An 18,185-nucleotide genomic window follows, 5' to 3' on the forward strand; every position below is an offset into this window, starting at 1 on the left:
TCCTATTCTATTTTTATTCATTCTATTCTATTCATTTTCTATTCTATCCATTCATTTTCCATTCTATTCTATTCCATTCTATTCTATTCTATCTTCTATTCTTTTCTCTCCTATTCTGTTCTTATTCATTCTGTTCTATTCTTATTCATTCTATTCTATTCTATTTATTCTTATTCTATTGTATTCTAATCCATTCATTTTCTGTTCTGTTCTATTCATTTTCTTTTCTATTCTGTTCTATTCTATTTTATTCTATTCTACTCTGTCTTCCTATTCCATTCATATTCTACTCTGCTCTTTATTATTCTGTTCCCTATTCTATCTTCCATTCCGTTTCTTTTTGCTTCTAATTAAGGACCGCTTTTGGGGGGCATATGAGAGCCGTTCCTCTCCCCTCGAGGAACTTGGAAAGAGCAGCCCCACAACTGGGGCAGATTGAAATGGAGATTCCGTGTTTGCCCAGGAACCAAAGTCAGAAGGAGAGGCAGATGAAGAGGAATCCAGAGTGGATTCTTTGGAGGGGTCTCCTGCAGGAGAAAGCGAGATGCTTCCCCTAGCCCAGAGTGAACATGGGGGGCACTTAACTTCCTTTCAAAATCTTAGATGCTCCGAAGGGCAGGAAGTAAATTTGGGCCCACTGATAAAGGAGTCTGAATTTTGGCTCTGTTTTTTTTTAAATTGAATTGGCAGAGATTTCTGGGCCTTAGCCATCACCTACCAGTAGTAGCAAGAAAGCTGCTCCTTTGTCTTTGCTGTCAATTGTGCAGCTGGAAAGTTAAGATGCACTAGAGATGGATATGTGGCATCCTTGGTGCTCTGTGAGCTGGGTCGTTTTCTTGTAGGTGTTTCATTGCCCAACTAGGTAATAGCATCAGTGCTAGAAGGGAGTGGGGTTTGGGAGGGAGGGAGGGAAGGATGGACTATGGGGTCTCTGGTGCTCTCTGAGCTTGATTGTTTTCTTGTAGGTGTTTCATTGCCCAACTAGTAATAGCATCAGTGCTAGAATGGAGTGGGGAAGGAAGGAAGGAAGGAAGGAAGGAAGGAAGGAAGGAAGGAAGGAAGGAAGGAAGGACTATGGGGTCCTTGGTGCTCTCTGAGCTTGATTGTTTTCTTGTAGGTGTTTCATTGCCCAACTAGGTAATAGCATCAGTGCTAGAAGGGAGTGGGGTTTGGGAGGGAGGGAGGGAAGGATGGACTATGGGGTCTCTGGTGCTCTCTGAGCTTGATTGTTTTCTTGTAGGTGTTTCATTGCCCAACTAGTAATAGCATCAGTGCTAGAATGGAGTGGGGAAGGAAGGAAGGAAGGAAGGAAGGAAGGAAGGAAGGAAGGAAGGAAGGAAGGAAGGAAGGACTATGGGGTCCTTGGTGCTCTCTGAGCTTGATTGTTTTCTTGTAGGTGTTTCATTGCCCAACTAGTAATAGCATCAGTGCTAGAATGGAGTGGGGTTTGGGAGGGAGGGAGGGAGGGAAGGAAGGAAGGAAGGAAAGAAAAAGAAAGGAAGGAAGGAAGGAAGGAAGGAAGAAAGGACAGATGGACTATGGGGTCTCTGGTGCTCTCTGAGCTTGATTGTTTTCTTGTAGGGGTTTCATTGCCCAACTGGTCTCCTCCACCATCCAGAGAAGGTGCTTCTGACGTGGCACCCAAGAGTTGCCTTGAGGAGGCAGCCTCTTGGCTTTTATTCCCTGCAGAAAAGGCTCAGCCGTCCCTCTGAACCTTCTTACCCCGTCCTCATTCTATCAAGCAGAGGCAAAGCTGGCCTTTGGACATGCCCCTGTTTTTCATTCCAGGAGGAGAATCGTACTGGGGAAAGCCATTCAAAGACGAACTGAGGCCCAACTTGTCCCACACGGGGCGGGGGATCCTCAGCATGGCCAACACGGGTCCCAACAGCAACAAATCTCAATTGTAAGTGGTGATTTGGCTCTTCTGGGGCCCTTGTGTGCTCCCATCAGGAGCAAACCTCTGGATGGGTGTTCCAAGGGGCAACTGGACTTTCTGATTTTTCTTTGGAGGTGTTTCACTTCGCATCCAAGAAGCTTCTTCAGCTCTGACTGGATGGTGGGGGAGTGGAAGTCAGAGCTGAAGAAAGAATAGAATAGAATAGAAAAGAAAATATGGAATGGAGAATGGAATGGAATAGAATAGAAAATATGGAATGGAATGGAGAATAGAATAGAAAATATGGAATGGAATGGAGAATAGAATAGAAAATACGGAATGGAATGGAGAATAGAAAAGAAAAGAAAATATGGAATGGAATAGAATAGAATAGAAAATATGGAATGGAATATAGAATAGAATAGGAAGAATAGAATAGAATAGAATAGAAAATATGGAGTGGAATATAGAATAGAATAGAAAATATGGAATGGAATGGAGAATAGAATAGAAAAGAAAATATGGAATGGAATAGAATAGAAAATACGGAATGGAATGGAGAATAGAAAAGAAAAGAAAATATGGAATGGAATAGAATAGAATAGAAAATATGGAATGGAATATAGAATAGAATAGGAAGAATAGAATAGAATAGAAAATATGGAGTGGAATGGAGAATAGAATAGAAAATATGGAATGGAATGGAGAATAGAATAGAAAATATGGAATGGAATGGAGAATAGAATAGAAAATACGGAATGGAATGGAGAATAGAAAAGAAAAGAAAATATGGAATGGAATAGAATAGAATAGAAAATATGGAATGGAATATAGAATAGAATAGGAAGAATAGAATAGAATAGAATAGAAAATATGGAGTGGAATATAGAATAGAATAGAAAATATGGAATGGAATGGAGAATAGAATAGAAAAGAAAAGAAAATATGGAATGGAATAGAATAGAAAATACGGAATGGAATGGAGAATAGAAAAGAAAAGAAAATATGGAATGGAATAGAATAGAATAGAAAATATGGAATGGAATATAGAATAGAATAGGAAGAATAGAATAGAATAGAATAGAAAATATGGAGTGGAATGGAGAATAGAATAGAAAATATGGAATGGAATGGAGAATAGAATAGAAAAGAAAAGAAAATATGGAATAGAATAGAATAGAAAATATGGAATGGAATGGAGAGTAGAAAAGAAAAGAAAATATGGAATGGAGAATAGAACAGAACGGAAAATATGGAATGGAATGGAGAGTAGAATAGAATAGAAAAGAAAAGAAAATATGGAATGGAGAATAGAACAGAACAGAACAGAACAGAAAATATGGAATGGAGGATAGAATGGAATGGAATAGGAATAGGATAGGAATTCGAACAGGAATTAGATTAGGATAGAATAGAAAATAGAAGAGAAGGGAAGAGAGATTAAAATAGAGAATATAGGATAGTATAGTATTAGAATTAGAATAGAATTAGAATGAGAATAGGAATAGAATAGAATAGAATAACAGAGTTGGAAGGGACCTTGGAGGTCTTCTAGTCCAACCCACTGCCTAAGCAGGAAACCCTACACCATTTCAGACAAAAGGTTATCTAACATCTCCTTAAAAACTTCCAGTGTTGGAGCATTCACAACTTCTGGAGGCAACTTCTGTTCTACTGATTCATTATAGATCCATGCAGGCCCATTGTAACTTTGAACCATCATTAAGCCACCGGTTGTAAGCCAAGGCCTGCCTCCAGTCCCCCCTGGAGAGCCCTTTGGCTTGCTCCTGCGTTTCCTCAGTCTGTAAAACACGGACTCCCAGGAATGCTGTAAATTAAACCTCAATCAACCGAGTCGTGGCATCGTGTAATTGGATCTGAGAAAGCACCGATTGCAGAGTGAGCTCTCTGATAACAAACGACTGATCCCCCCTCCCCTTTTTTTTCCCTTTTCTTTTTCCAGTTTTATTACTTTCCGTTCCTGCGCGTACCTGGATAAGAAGCACACCATATTTGGAAGGTAAGCTGAGAACGTTCTCTCTATCGCAGGCAGCATTTCGTTAATTACCTTAACCGCAGCCTGTGTGACAAACAGTTTATTTGCTTTTGGGGGAAAAAACACAGTCTGGAGAAAAAAAACATGGATTTGCAATCACCTTCCCTCTATAAAAGAGCTCAAATTCACGAAGAGCTCGAGTACTCAAAAGGGAGGAAAGTTAACGAAGGTCGGACTGCAAACAGTATTGATAGAAAAGAATATTTGAAGCCCAGGGTTGAATTGAAGGGTCCTTGATGCTCTCTGAGTTGGTTGTTTTCTTGCTGACGTTTTATTACCCAACTAGGGAACATCTTCAGTTCTAGGGAAATGAGAGGAGGAACAGGGGGAGGACTGTGGGGTCCTTGGTGCTTTATTCTATTCTATTTGTTCTGTTCTATTCTAAATAAACTATTCTATTTATTCTATTCTATATTCCATATTCTATTCTATTCTATTCTCTATTTTTTCTATTCTATTTTCTATTCTATTCTATAATATTCTATTCTCTATTCTATTTCCTATTTATTCTATTCTATTTTCTATTCTATTCTATTTTCTATTCTATTTTCTATTTATTCTATTCTATTTTCTATTCTATTCTATTTTCTATTCTATTTTCTATTCTATTTTCTATTTATTCTATTCTATTTTCTATTCTATTTTCTACTCTGTTCTATTCTATTCTCTATTTTCTATTCTATTTTCTATTTATTCTATTCTATGTTCTATTCTATTTTCTATTCTATTTTCTATTCTATTGTATTTTCTACTCTGTTCTATTCTATTCTCTATTTTCTATTCTATTTTCTATTTATTCTATTCTATTTTCTATTCTATTCTATTCTATTTTCTATTCTATCCTATCCTATCCTAAATGAAAGCACGTTAACCATCCCTGCTGTCTCCCATTTAGCGCTTATGATAAGTCATGACTTTGACTTTCGAAGGCCACCGCCAAGCCGCCTTCTCTTCCTTCCCTCCGTTGGCCACACCAGCTCCTTCCTCTCCCCAATTAGGCTGGGCTTTTCATACGACGTCCTTAACTCAGCGCGGGTTTTTTTCTCTCTCTCTCTCTCTTCCTTTCCCCAGAGTCGTAGGCGGCTTTGAGACCCTCACCGCGATGGAGAACGTGGAGAGCGATCCCAAAACGGACCATCCGAAGGTCAGTCTCTTTGAGATCAAACGGGAAGAGAACATGCCCTGGACTGAAACAGCCTCGGTGATGTTTAAGGACTTCAACTTGGCACCAAAGCAGCATCGAAAATCCTGTACAATTTTCACCCCCTGTTCTCTCTCTCTCTCTCTCTCTCCTTTTTTAAAGGAAGAAATAAAAATCAAGTCCTCAACAGTTTTTGTTGATCCCTACGAAGAGGCAGACGCCCAGGTGAGACTTCAGAAGAGTTCAGGAAGAGAATTGATTGCAAGTCCCTTGTCTGTCCTTCACCCTCCCAAATTCTCTCGTATTTTGGTGTTTATTCGGCGGGTGGGAAAGGCAGAAATAGTGGAAATACTGTTGCACGACCAGATGGGTCAGTAAGTCGTCGAAAGTTGCAGTCTGTCGTTCTCTCAAAAGCAAAAAAAAAAGGTGGCCCAAGGGAATGCAGGTCACCTTATGACCACGGCATCAACCTCATTCGCTAGGAGTTGTGTCTTTGTGTGGTTATTGTCACGTCCTACCTTGGCTTCCATTCTCACGAATGAGGAAGCAACAGAGAGCAAGAAAGATCTGTCATTCCTTCTTTTTTTCTTCCTTCTTTTTCTTTCTTTCCTTCCTTCCTTCCTCCCCATTTTTCTCCTTTCTTCCCCTCTCCTTTTTTTCTTCCCTTCCTTTTTTCCTCTTCCTCCCTCATTTCTTTCTTCTTATCCTCCTGCCTTTCCTCCTCCTTTCCCCTCTCCTTTTTTCTTCCTTCCTTCCTTTTCCTCCGTTCCTTCCTTTTTTCCTTCCTTTTCCTTCCTCCCTCTTCCTTCCCCTTCCTTCCTGTTCCTTCCTTTCCCTTCCTTCCTCCTTTCCTTCTTCTTCCTTCCTTCCTTCCTTCCTTCCTTCCTTCCTTTTCCCTACTTCCTTTTCCTTCCTTCCTTTCTTCCTTTTCCTTCATTCCTTCCTTCATTCGATCATTCCTTCCTTTTCCTTCCTTCCTTCCATCCTTTTCCTTCCTTCCTTCCTTCCTATATCTGCTCATCACCACCAGTTCTAAAATCATTAAAAAATTGTGCAGCTGCTGCCCATCTCACGTTTTCAGCCAATTTTGTGCTCTGTGCCTGGTTTGAAACCTCTTTTTCAAGGTTTTTTTTTGGAAGAGCAATCGAGTGATCTTTCTCCGTTCACTTTCTCCAAGATCGCCCAAGAAAGAGAGAAGGCCCAGCAGGAAGAGGAGGCAACGAAGAGAGAAAGCAATGAAGTCCGAAAGAAAGAACCTCCCACACCAAAAACTTACCACACAGGAGTTGGGAAATACATAAATATAGCAGCGGCGTAAGTTCTGGTTGTATTTTACTTTTTTTAAAAAAATTCTACGTTCTTTTCTATGGGGAGACAGAGCAATACTGCACGTGATGTGGAAAAATAACCTTTACCTGTTCATCCTATTGAATTTGTCCAGACATTTTTGTGGGTTCAGGCAGTGAAAAATAGAAATAGTTACAGGACAGGACAGATGGATGGAGATAGACAGATAGGATAGGATAGTGAACAGAATAGAATCAGTATTAGAATAGAATAGAATAGAATAGAATAGAATAGAATAAAAGAACAGAATTGAGAATAAATAGACTAGAAAAGAGAGTGGAGTAGAACAGAAGAGGAAGAGAACAGAGAGTAGAAAATAGAACATAGAATAGAACAGAAAGAACAGAATAGAAATAGGAAATAGAATAGAATAGAAAATAATAAATAGAATTAGAATACACAAAAGAACATAATAGAATAGAGAATAAAAAATAGAATAGAGAACAGAATAGAATACGGAAAAGAACAGAACAGAGTAGAATAGAATGGAATGGAATGAAATGGAAAAAATGAATAGAACAAAACAGAATAGAATAGGAATAAAAATAGAAATAATAAAAATAGAATAATCCGTTTGCCCCAAAGGAAATTTGTGTGCTCCTTGACTTCATCCTGGCCTCCCCTTTGTAATTTGCAGCTCCTCTCTTCCATTCTTCCTGGAGAACCTTAAGGCAGGGTCCGTTCGTACTGCGACCTTAAGCCAGAGTCTGTAGGAAAGAGGGGTGACTTGGGCATTTTGTGTCGCAGGAAGCGAGCAGCGGAAGATGGGCCGTCCACCAGCGGGGTCGCCAAGAAGGAGAAGAAAACTGGAGGCTTTGGAGACTTCAGCTCGTGGTAGCCCACAGAGGAGGACCAGCTCCAAACCATGATGGAGAAGCTCAGGTTTGTCCCTCCGCTGCTATCCCAAAAATATGAGACTCTTGGGCGTAAACTTTCCCTTTAAAATCTTTCCCCGGCAGCCCTTTGTCAGTTGTGAAAGACTTGGGCAGGGGTCAGCAACCTTAAACACTCAATGAGCCACAAAGGTCCTAATCGGAAGCCCCCCGTTCAATTCTGAAGCCGACTGGAAGTCCGGTTCCCCCACCGTAGAGTCTCCTCCTAGTGCACCGTCCTTTTTCCTCTGCTGACCGGAAGTCCAGTTCCCCCGCCATAGAGTCTCCTCCTAGCTTGAAGACTTGTGGACGTCAACTCCCAGAATTCCTCCTCCAGTCATGTTGGCTCAGGAACTCTGGCATTGAAGCATACAAGTCTTAAAGCTGTCAAGTTGCAAGATCCTGGCACCCTTAACCCTTTAGAAAAAAAAAACCAGGGTCTTCAAACCTGACAGCTTGAAGACTTGTGGACTTCAACTCCCAGAATTCCTCCTCCAGTCATGTTGCGGCGACGTCATCTGCGTGGATCTGCTCCATCTTCGGTTTTTTTCACAGGGGGCAGGGCTGCCGCTGAAGATGCCGACGACGAGCCCCTGCCAGAATAACAGCTGCCTCCTCCTCCTCCTCCTCCACCACATTTGGAGTGAAGCCGCCAAAGCTCCCGCTGGCACCCCCGCCAGTGGCGGCGGCGGCGGCGGTGCGTCCTCCTCCACTCGGAGCACCTGAGCTGGGCACCACATTACCCCTGCCGCCTCCTCCTCCGCCGCCATGCTTTTGAGAAGCCATGAGGCCTTTTTCCCCTGCTCCCGCCCCCTCCGCTGCCTTCCTACTGGCTCCCGCGGCCTCATGGCTCCTCAAAAGCACAGCCGAGGGGGGGGGCAGGGGGAACGCGGGGCTCAGCTCAGGTGCTCCAAACAGAGGGGGAGGCGCTGCTACCACGGGCGGGGACGCTGGCGGGAGCTTTGAAAAAGCTTTGGGGGTTTATTTTCGCTGCAGCGCCGGGCGCAAGCAGCTAGGATTGGCCGCCCACAAATGACCTCCCCGGGCTTGCTTTCCTGAACTCAGTCGCCCCGCGCTCATCAAAACAAGTCCGGGGAGGTCCTTTGCGGGCGGCCAGTTGTAGCCGCCTGCAAAGGACCTCCGGCGCCTGTGACAGTACAAAACACTGCGCGGCAGTTGGAAACTGCTGCGCGGTGTTTTCTTGCCACCTGCGCGGCCGCACAGCCGCGCACCTTAGAGGGAACAGTGCTTTGGACATATTTTTTTTTGCATCATTTTAATTACTAGACACAGTTTCTTTTTCATCATAAACCACATTTTTAGCTTGCCTTACTGTGTGATATGTTGCACAGCCGTTCAACTGATTTTTGGTTAAATATTTTTATACTTTGGACATTTTTTTTGCATCCTTTTAATTATTATACACAGTTTCTTTTTCGTCACAAACCACATTTTAGCTTGCCTTACTGTGTGATACATTGCACATAAGGAAACCACCCCTGTGTGAATTTGGTTAGACTTCTGCTGTAAATATATTTGATCAGTTTTTCCATTGCTGCACATTTTTTCATTTTAGTCTTAGGGATGGTTTTCCTAACCCCAATGTTGTGTCAATGGGATTCTTGCTGCTGTCAGATAACACCTTATTTTGCTTTTCATTTATATCCCCTGGGGTCAGGCCTCATAAAGATATCCCTGTTTTTCATTCAAATTTCACCTTTGGAATTTCCTGAATGTTAAGGTGTATTTCCTTTTCGACTTCTTCTGAGTATTTCCTTTTAATTGTTCCCTTCCTGGAATGAATCTCTTCTCCTTCCTAATCTTAGGAGCCGGATCAGGTCTACGAAGGGATCACATTTGATGATTTCCTGAAAGTGAGTCAATCTTTTTTTCTTTTCTTTTTTTGCATTTTTATTGGCTTAGATGGGGCCATCTCTCTACTCAACCTCAAACCTCCTGCAATCCCCCACCCCAAAAAATAATTCATTTCCAAATTCACAGAAATAAATCTCCAGTAATGGTTTTTCAAACACAAAGTCTCCCAAATAATCAGCGTACTGGAGAGAGGGCGGATTTAGGGCAAGTAGTTCTCCAAACATCGATTAACCATCTTGCAAAAACCGCTATATGAGTAGGGTTGGAAGAAATATCCATCTTGTTTAGTTCCGAGTGGGGAGAAAGACGCCGGAAACATGGAGATTGATTGGAAAGATGGTTTATTGATGGACAGGACCACTTAGGTTTGAGGTCCTGGGTAGCTGACCACATGGAGGAGAGAGAGGGGTTATTTATACCCTCTCTTGGGCCTTGCCCTTCAGCTTCCTGTTCCTCTGGCAAGGACATTTATTCTATTGATTGTCAGACTCCCATGGGGGCTATGCAGCTAACTTTTTAGGCTGTCTGAATTAAGTTTGATGGAAGCATGGGCTCTCTGAGGTGTTTCCTTTCAGATTTCTATTTCTCTTTTAGGGGAAATATAATAAATATTGCTCAAAGCAATATTCATTCTAGGAGAGGGGCAGGGGCTAAGTTTCTACAGTAGAGTTTCTCTATCTACAAACTTTACAAGGGTGGTAGGGTTAAGTTAATTGGCCAAAGGAATGAGGAGAAGAGCCCTCCTTAAGGGAGATGGGCAAAAGGTTCACAGCAGAAGACACTGGGCACCACAAACGGTACCAAGGGAAGGAAAGGAAGTCCACACATCAGCTTTGGAGTGAATCCCTCTTTCCATCAGCTATTTTTGGGGTGGGGGGGGAAGTCTAAGGCCAAGTCAACTGTGGGTTGAGTTCTGGAATACAACATTTGCTCCTTAAGATTGAAGGATTGGAGGTTGTCTTCTCTTCCACTAACTCTGGGGGTGTTTTTTCTTCTTCTCCCCTTTCAATGCCAGATATGGGAAGGCATCGACATAGAGACCAAGATGCACGTCCGCTTCCTCACACTGGAACCCATGGCGCTCTGCTACTGACAGCGGCGGAGTAGCTGCAACTGGGTGGCGGGAGGCTTTGGAGGAGATGGCCGGGAGCTTGTTTGGGTGGGTGGGAGGAAGGGAGGGCCATGTGTCTGATGGAGCAGCAGCCACAGATCCACGAACTTCATACCCATCTGGACCAGCCACATGGATTCCCCATCTTCAGTTGAAGACCAACTTTCTGGCTTCCAGTAAAAGGACTTTCGTTCTGATGCAACGTTGTAGTGCTTGATATATTTGTGCAGTTGTGTTTTACTTCTAGCTTCCTGGGCTGAGATAAGCCACCCCCCAAACACCAACAGGAGTCCTTGCTCCAAGTCAGAAAGAGGGGGGGGGGCTATCCCCGCCCATGGCAAGTTAGCTTTTGGGGCGAATGGCTATATATATTACAGGCAATCCTTGACTTAATGACCACAATTCTGAGTTCAATTGTTCCTAAGTGAGACATTTTGTTACAAGGGAATTTTAGGCCCAATTTACATGTATGTATGTATGGTGTATGTATGTATATATGTGTGTGTGTGTGTGTATGTATGTATGTATATGTGTGTGTGTATGTATGTGTGTGTGTATGTATGTATACATGTGTGTATGTGTGTGTGTGTATGTATGTATGTGTACATACACATACATACACACACATACACACACACATATCACAACCCCTGATATGCCCAAATATGGGAGAGAGCATACTGCTTCCCTTTTCTGTCGGCTCACCCTAGGAGCCATCCAGGCAGAAAGCCATTTTTTTTAATGTTGCCTTGTTACATTTGTGCAGATAAATAAATAAAGGGAGAAGATAAATAAATAAATAAAGGGAGACTAGTATAGATCTATTTCAAGCTATTTAGCTCTCATCAGCTAGCCATATATAATGTCAATTGCTTGTCAGGTTACAAAACGTGATCTCCACGCTTCTGAATTTTAATCGCATGCCATGGGGCATGTTGAAACCGCAAATGTGAAAAACTATGATGTTACATTTTTTTGGTGCTGTTGTAACTTCAGTCACTAAATGAACTCTTTTTTAAGTCGAGGATTACCCGTGCTAGCTTTTTAGTAGTAATATATATAGGCATTCTTTTATGTACATATTAGCATTTAGTACAGATAGTTCTATTTATGTACTAAAATATGCTATTATGCACATATGTATATGTATATATATATACACACAGAGAGAGAAATGGGCATAATTAGTCTGGTCCTGGAATGAACTAATTATGCTAACAAGTCTGCCTGTGTATAGATATATAGATATATAAGCCCCAACGTTCCGCTTCTCATCCAAGAAGCTTCTTCAGTTCTGACTGAATGGTGGGAAATGGAAGGATTTATATTCTTTGCATTCGTCTGGTCCTTAGCTCTCTTGAGGGCCGGTTGTTAGCTCTCTTGAGGGTTCTTGAGGTCACTTGGGGTTTTTTATCCGTACCCTCGGGGTCACCAGAATCAGGGTGCAAATGGGTGCGGGACCTTCGTGGGACTGCCGAAAGGACCGTGTTGGAGACAGGAGGTAAGTGGTGTCATATCCCTCCCCCCGTTGAGAGTTATTCGGTTTTAACACAGATGGGCTCTGTGACCCCTTTCAAACCAGGGTTCCTCTCTAGCTAAATTGTGGACTTTGCTATCTTCAAAAGAGCAGCCTTTGTCTTTCAAATGCAGATGGACTGCTGAATCTTGTCCTGGTGGGTTTGTTCTCCCATGTTGCGCCACGCGAATGTGAAGTGGTGCTTTTGTTTCCCCCCAATGTACAGATCTGTACGTGTCACGCTGCATATATTGCATTGCTCGGTTTGCGTCTGAGCATTTTATCCCTTGGGTTGGACAAGCTTCTGCCTTAGTGTAGTGTTTCTCAAACCTTGGCAACTGTTAAGACAGGAAAACTTCAACTCCCAGAATTCCTTTTTTAAAAAATGTAAACAGTTTTTTTTATTGAACACAAATTAAAACATTGGACATGGTGCCACCATCCTTGGCAAAATCTGTGCCATACATACTAAGATACCAAGTTACACATTACAACCACCAGGCTTTTTAACCTTTAATCCAGCATTTACAATATGTCCAACCATATTGCTTTTGTTTTTATCTTATACATTTTCACTATTATAGTTTCATACATAATTCTAATCTCCATTCTATAAATCTTAAGCCATTGCTTATTTTGGGTCTTTCCTTTTTTGTTCCAACCATCCATAAAATTTGTCCCAGATCTTATAATATTCTGATCCATCTTTATTCTTCAATTCCCACATCAATTTATCCATTTCAGCACAAGTCAGAATTCTCCTAATTATTTCCCTTTCTTGTGGAATTTCCCTGTTTTTCCAATTTTGGGCAAGGACCATTCTTGCTGCTGTAATATGTATTGTTAAGTAAATTACCCCCTTGTTATATTTATTGTTTGTGATTCCCAAAAGGAATAGTTCTGGTGTGAATTCTATTTCCTCTTCAATTATCCCTATCAGCCACCTTTGAATTTTCCACCAATATTCTTTTGTTTTTTGGCACAACCACATGTGGTAGTAGGTGCCTGATTTTTTATCACATTTCCAACAATTTGGCACTAAATTTCTAAACATTTTGGCTATTCTCGTAGATGGGAGATGCCACCTATAAAACTTTTATATAAGTTTACTTTATATGGCATTGAAAATCTTATTTTCCTATTCCTTTCCCATAATTCTTGCCAGTTATTCAGATGTATATTATAGCCAAAGCTTATCGCCCATGCAGCCATTGTCTCTTTAACCTGCTCTTCTTCCATCTTATATTGCAATAACATTTTGTGAATCCCAGAATTCCTGAGTGAGCATGCTGGCTGAGGAATTCTGGGAGCTGAAGTCCACACATCTTAAAAGTTATGGAGGTTGAGAAACTACTGCCTTAGTTTATCCTGGGTGTAAAGTGTGCCTGCAACAAATGGATGTTGCATCCTTTGTTCTCTTCCTTCTCTTATGGAGGACAAATGACCCTACTGGATCTTTATCTGGATTTGATGAAGGCCCAATTGTGGGATAGCCACCGGTTCTGAGGCCTTCTTTGATGTTTTAGTTCTTCTTTTCCACCTTTGATGGCAGGCAAACCTTCAGCCCAGGAGTGTAGAGTAGACTCCCATGGTTTTCCTCCAGTGGCTGGTGAGAATAAATTGGGCTTTCTGTAGACTTCAGTGTTGCAAAGGTGAATCTTGCCGTGGTGGATTTGTTCTATGTTGTGCCAGGCGTTTGTGAACTGGTTTTATTCACAAACACATGTCAACAACATAGGAAAACAAACCCATCAGGCCAAGATTCAGCAGTCCATCTGTCTATGGCAGGGCTGTCCAAACTTGGGGATTTTTAAGACTTGTGGACTTCAACTCCTGGAATTCCGGGAGTTGAAGTCCACAAGTCTTAAAAGTTCCCAGGTTTGGACACCCCTGGTCTATGGAGACTCTCCATCACCCAGGTCATGGTTGTTCCAAAGCTGCTTTTTTCAAGAGGCAACTGGACTTTCTGGTTTTTCTTTGAAGACATTTTGCTTCTCATCCAAGCAGCCTCTTCAGTTCATCACTTCCACTGAAGAAGCTTCTTGGATGAGAAGCGAAATGTCTTCCAAGGAAAAACAAAGGAAGCCAGTTGCCTCTTGAGAAAAGGCACCTTTGGAAGAGAAGTCCACCTGCGTTTGAAAGACGGAGGTCAGTCTTCTGAAGAGAGCAAAGTCCATATTCCGGACAGAGAGGAACACTGGTTTGAAAGGGGCCAACGAGGACATGTGTTTTAAAACCGAACAGCTTGCTCTCAATAAAGGAGGATGGATACGATGCTACCTCTCCTGCCTCCGACACGGTCCTTTCATCAGTCCCACAAAGGTCCCACACCCATTTGCACCCTGATTCAGGGTACAGATAAAAAAAACCCAAGTGGCCTCAAGGACTCTCAAGACAGCTAACGACCGACCTTCGGAGTGCTAACGACCGGATGAGTGCCAAGAATATAAATCTTCCCATTCCCCCACCATTCAGTCAGAACTGAAGAAGCTCCTTGGATGGGAAGCAGGGCGGCAAAAAAAAAAAAAAAACCAAAATCCAAAACATAAGCACCTACCCCCACGCACACACATTCAACTACATTCAAGTCACAGAGTGTCCGGGACATTGCCATTTTAGGATATACCCCCCTATTACCATGTGTGTCTGTGTACATTAACACACATACATACGCTCACCTAGGCTCAGATCTAGTGGGTTGCTTCCTAATAGAACTTAGCCTATATTATTCTATGTGTCTGTCTCTTAAAGTCATCATAAGGCTTTTTAATAATAAAGACACAGAATAATAACCATAAAATTCATTAAAACGGTTTATTTTATTTTCTGCCTGCGATCCCGATATTGTCCACAGGAGGGCACACTTTTCTGTCCCTTAGCGTTAGCATTGAAGTCATCATAAGGCTTTCTAAACACAGAATAATAACCATAAAATTCATTAAAAAGGTTTTTTTTATTTTTTCCCCGCGATCCCGATATTGTCCACAAGAGGGCACACTTTTCTGTCCCTTAGCGTTAGCATTGAAGTCATCATAAGGCTTTCTAAACACAGAATAATAGCCATAAAATTCATTAAAAAGGTTTTTTTTTTTCCACGATCCCGATATTGTCCACAAGAGGGCACACTTTTCTGTCCCTTAGCGTTAGCATTGAAGTCATCATAAGGCTTTCTAAACGGGTTACTGCTTTTGGATCAGGGACAGAAAAGTACGCCCTCTTGTGGACACTCTATTTTCCCACGATACCGACATTGTCCTCAAGAGGGCGCACTTTTCTGTCTCTGATCCAAAAGCCGTAACCCGTTTAGAAAGCCTTATGATGACTTCAATGCTATCGCTAAGGGACAGAAAAGTGCGCCCTCTTGAGGACAATGCCGGTATCGTGGGAAAATGGAGTGTCCACAAGAGGGCGCACTTTTCTGTCCCTGATCCAAAAGCCGTAACCCGTTTAGAAAGCCTTATGATGACTTCAATGCTAACACTAAGGGACAGAAAAGTGTGCCCTCTTGTGGACAATATCGGGATCGCGGGGAAAAAATAAAATAAACCTTTTTAATGAATTTTATGGTTATTATTCTGTGTTTAGAAAGCCTTATGACGACTTCAATGCTAACGCTAAGTGGCAGAAAAGTGTGCCCTCTTGTGGACAATATCGGGATCGCGGGGAAAAAATAAAATAAACCTTTTTAATGCATTTTATGGTTATTATTCTGTGTTTAGAAAGCCTTATGACGACTTCAATGCTAACGCTAAGGGACAGAAAAGTGTGCCCTCTTGTGGACAATATCGGGATCGCGGGGAAAAAATAAAATAAACCTTTTTAATGAATTTTATGGTTATTATTCTGTGTTTAGAAAGCCTTATGACTTGAATGCTAACGCTAAGGGACAGAAAAGTGTGCCCTCCTGTGGACAATATCGGGATCACAGGCAGAAAATAAAATAAACCGTTTTAATGAATTTTATGGTTATTATTCTGTGTCTTTATTATTAGAAAGCCTTATGATGACTTTAACAGACACATAGAATAATATAGGCTAAGTTCTATTAGGAAGCAACCCACTAGATCTGAGCCTAGGTGAGCGTATGTATGTGTGTTAATGTACACAGACACACACAGCAATAGGTATATTCCCTAATATATGGTAATATGCTTATACATCTACATCAGGGGTGTCCAAACTTGGGAACTTTAAGACTTGTGGACTTCAACTCCCAGAATTCTGGGAGTTGAAGTCCACAAGTCTTAAAGTTCCCAAGTTTGGACACCCCTGATCTACATATTACCATACATTAAGGTGTGTATACCACTAAGGTTACGAGTTCTGGTCTGCAAAAGTAGAAGCAAGCCACCAGAGGGAAGCTACATTTTTGTTTTGGCGCCCTCTAGTGGCCTACCATGTTTTTGCAGCCTAGAGCTGGTAAGAGAGAGCAGTCTTTTTGAAACTTGGCAACTTCGAAGGGGCACGGCTTTCGACTCCCAAAATTACTTGGGAGTTGAAGTCCCCCACCTCCGACAAGTTTGCAAAACACCTGCCCTCGCTGGTATACATGATAATATACATCCGGCCACGTGTGTGCATTTCTTTCTTCTGTAGCTCCACTGGCCCATCCAGTAAAGGAGGCCTCCAAAAATGACTCGTGCTACATTTTTTTTTTTTTTGACCCAGCCAGCAGGAACTGGCATGGATAAGCCGGATCGGGCAAAGAACCTCGTGCTGCATCGAGTTAGATATGTACTACAACTCCCAGCGCCCTTAGGCAGCAAGGTTAAGAGGAAAGGTCGCAGGTTCGGCAGTCCTGGCGCAATCAAGGGGAAGTGCCAATGGAGCTGGAGGAGAAAGGATACTTACACACACGTGCTCGACTTACCTGTGGCGGAAGGGCCACGGAAGGCGTGGCAGGGCGTCCTCCGGATCTCCTCTTAATTTGGGTTTTCAAACACAAGCATCACTGACAATAAAAACAGCCATTTTTCAAGCACACCCCCTCCCACCCCTGTTCCGAGACCATCGCTTAATAAAGATATTTTATTTACAAGAAAAAAGCTCCCAAAGCCCCATCTTTTCCAGGTGTTGCAGGTAGCTCTCCAGATATTGCAGGTAGCTCTCCAGGTGTTGCAGGTAGCATTGGTGCCAGCTCCAGAAAAGCAGTGTTGAATGCAGTGCAACTGAATGGAGCCCCTCCCTGCGGTCTCTGCAGCAGCCCGTGTTCCTAACTCCTGGTTTTTGGGCTTCAGCCTTTATTACTACCTCCTGATTCTTACCTATCTATCGTGGTTCCTGTGGGCCATCATTTCTTCCATTCTACAGTGGTGTTGTTAGAAGTTTTGGGGAGATCCCATGTGCCCCCCTTTTGCTGCTGCCTGATGGGCCAGCCCAAGCCCTCCCAAGAGCTCTGCAGGAGCTCCATCCTTGGGGTTCCCCTTCTCCAGGGTCCAGCTTAGTTGGTCTTCCCCTTGGCCTGAAGGTGCTTTTTTTTTTTTTCCAAGAGGCCCCTGGACTCCCTTTCTCCTCGAAGACGTTTCGCGCCTCTCATCCTCGAAACGTCTTCGGAGAAACAAAACAAACCAGAAAGTCCAGCTGCCTCTTGAAAAGAAAAAAGAAAAAAGGCCCCTTTGGGACAATCCTGGCCTGCATGACGGAGAATCTCCCCAGACATCTTGGTTCTCCCCTTCTTCCGGTGCTGCCTAAATGTTGTCATAGGGGACCACAAGGCCAATATTGTAGTTGTAGCCCCCAAAGCCTTTTCAAAGCTCCCGCCGGCCCAATCAGGGAGGGAGGGAGGGAGAGGGAGAGAGAGAGAGGGAGAGAGACAGAGAGGGAGGGAGGGAGAGAGAGAGAGGGAGGGAGAGAGAGAGGGAGAGAGAGAGAGGGAGGGAGAGAAAGGGAGAGAGAGAGAGAGAGGGAGGGAGAGAGGGAGGGAGGGAGGGAGGGAGAGAGAGGGAGGGAGAGAGAGAGGGAGGGAGAGAGAGGGAGAGAGAGAGGGAGGGAGAGAGAGAGGGAGAGGGAGGGAGAGAGAGAGGGAGGGAGAGAGAGACAGAGAGGGAGGGAGAGAGAGAGGGAGGGAGAGAGAGGGAGGGAGAGAGGGAGGGAGAGAGAAAGGGAGAGAGAGAGGGAGGGAGAGAGGGAGGGAGAGGGAGGGAGAGAGAGAGGGAGAGAGAGAGAGAGGGAGAGGGAGGGAGGGAGGGAGGGAGAGGGAGGGAGAGAGGGAGGGAGAGAGAGAGGGAGAGAGAGAGAGGGAGGGAGAGAGGGAGGGAGAGAGAAAGGGAGAGAGAGAGAGGGAGGGAGAGAGAGAGAAAATAAAAAGTCACATTCAACAAAACAACGGAAAGTTTTTATTGTGATACTGTCAAAGAGATACAATAAAGTGAAATCACAAATTGTGTAT

At 43.0% G+C, this 18,185-nt stretch overlaps 1 protein-coding gene and 1 long non-coding RNA gene across 3 annotated transcripts in view; both read left to right on the forward strand.

Annotated features, from left to right (window-relative positions):
- The window catches only part of PPIL2 (peptidylprolyl isomerase like 2), a 36,393-nt gene extending 25,579 nt beyond the window's left edge, over window positions 1-10,814 (forward strand). Inside the window, exons 15-22 of one of the 2 annotated variants that reach the window (XR_014176486.1) lie at window positions 1,789-1,906; window positions 3,843-3,899; window positions 5,007-5,079; window positions 5,239-5,301; window positions 6,254-6,390; window positions 7,171-7,305; window positions 9,122-9,169; window positions 10,186-10,814. Coding sequence is in view for 1 of the 2 variants with exons in the window: in XM_081966926.1 (XP_081823052.1) it covers window positions 1,789-1,906; window positions 3,843-3,899; window positions 5,007-5,079; window positions 5,239-5,301; window positions 6,254-6,390; window positions 7,171-7,261 (539 nt within the window). In the remaining variant the exon portion in view is untranslated. The remainder of the gene's footprint in view (window positions 1-1,788; window positions 1,907-3,842; window positions 3,900-5,006; window positions 5,080-5,238; window positions 5,302-6,253; window positions 6,391-7,170; window positions 7,306-9,121; window positions 9,170-10,185) is intronic. The other variant, XM_081966926.1, reaches the window with a different exon arrangement.
- Window positions 10,815-15,719: 4,905 nt separating this feature from the next.
- LOC309399199 lies at window positions 15,720-17,380 on the forward strand. Its single transcript, XR_014176482.1, has 2 exons — window positions 15,720-15,968; window positions 16,094-17,380. It is a non-coding gene; the product is annotated as an uncharacterized lncRNA (long non-coding RNA).
- The last annotated feature ends 805 nt before the right edge of the window (window positions 17,381-18,185 follow it).

This window comes from Natrix helvetica, assembly GCF_964273705.1.
Source record: "Natrix helvetica genome assembly, chromosome: 14".
NCBI classification, from domain to species: Eukaryota; Metazoa; Chordata; class Lepidosauria; order Squamata; family Natricidae; genus Natrix; species Natrix helvetica.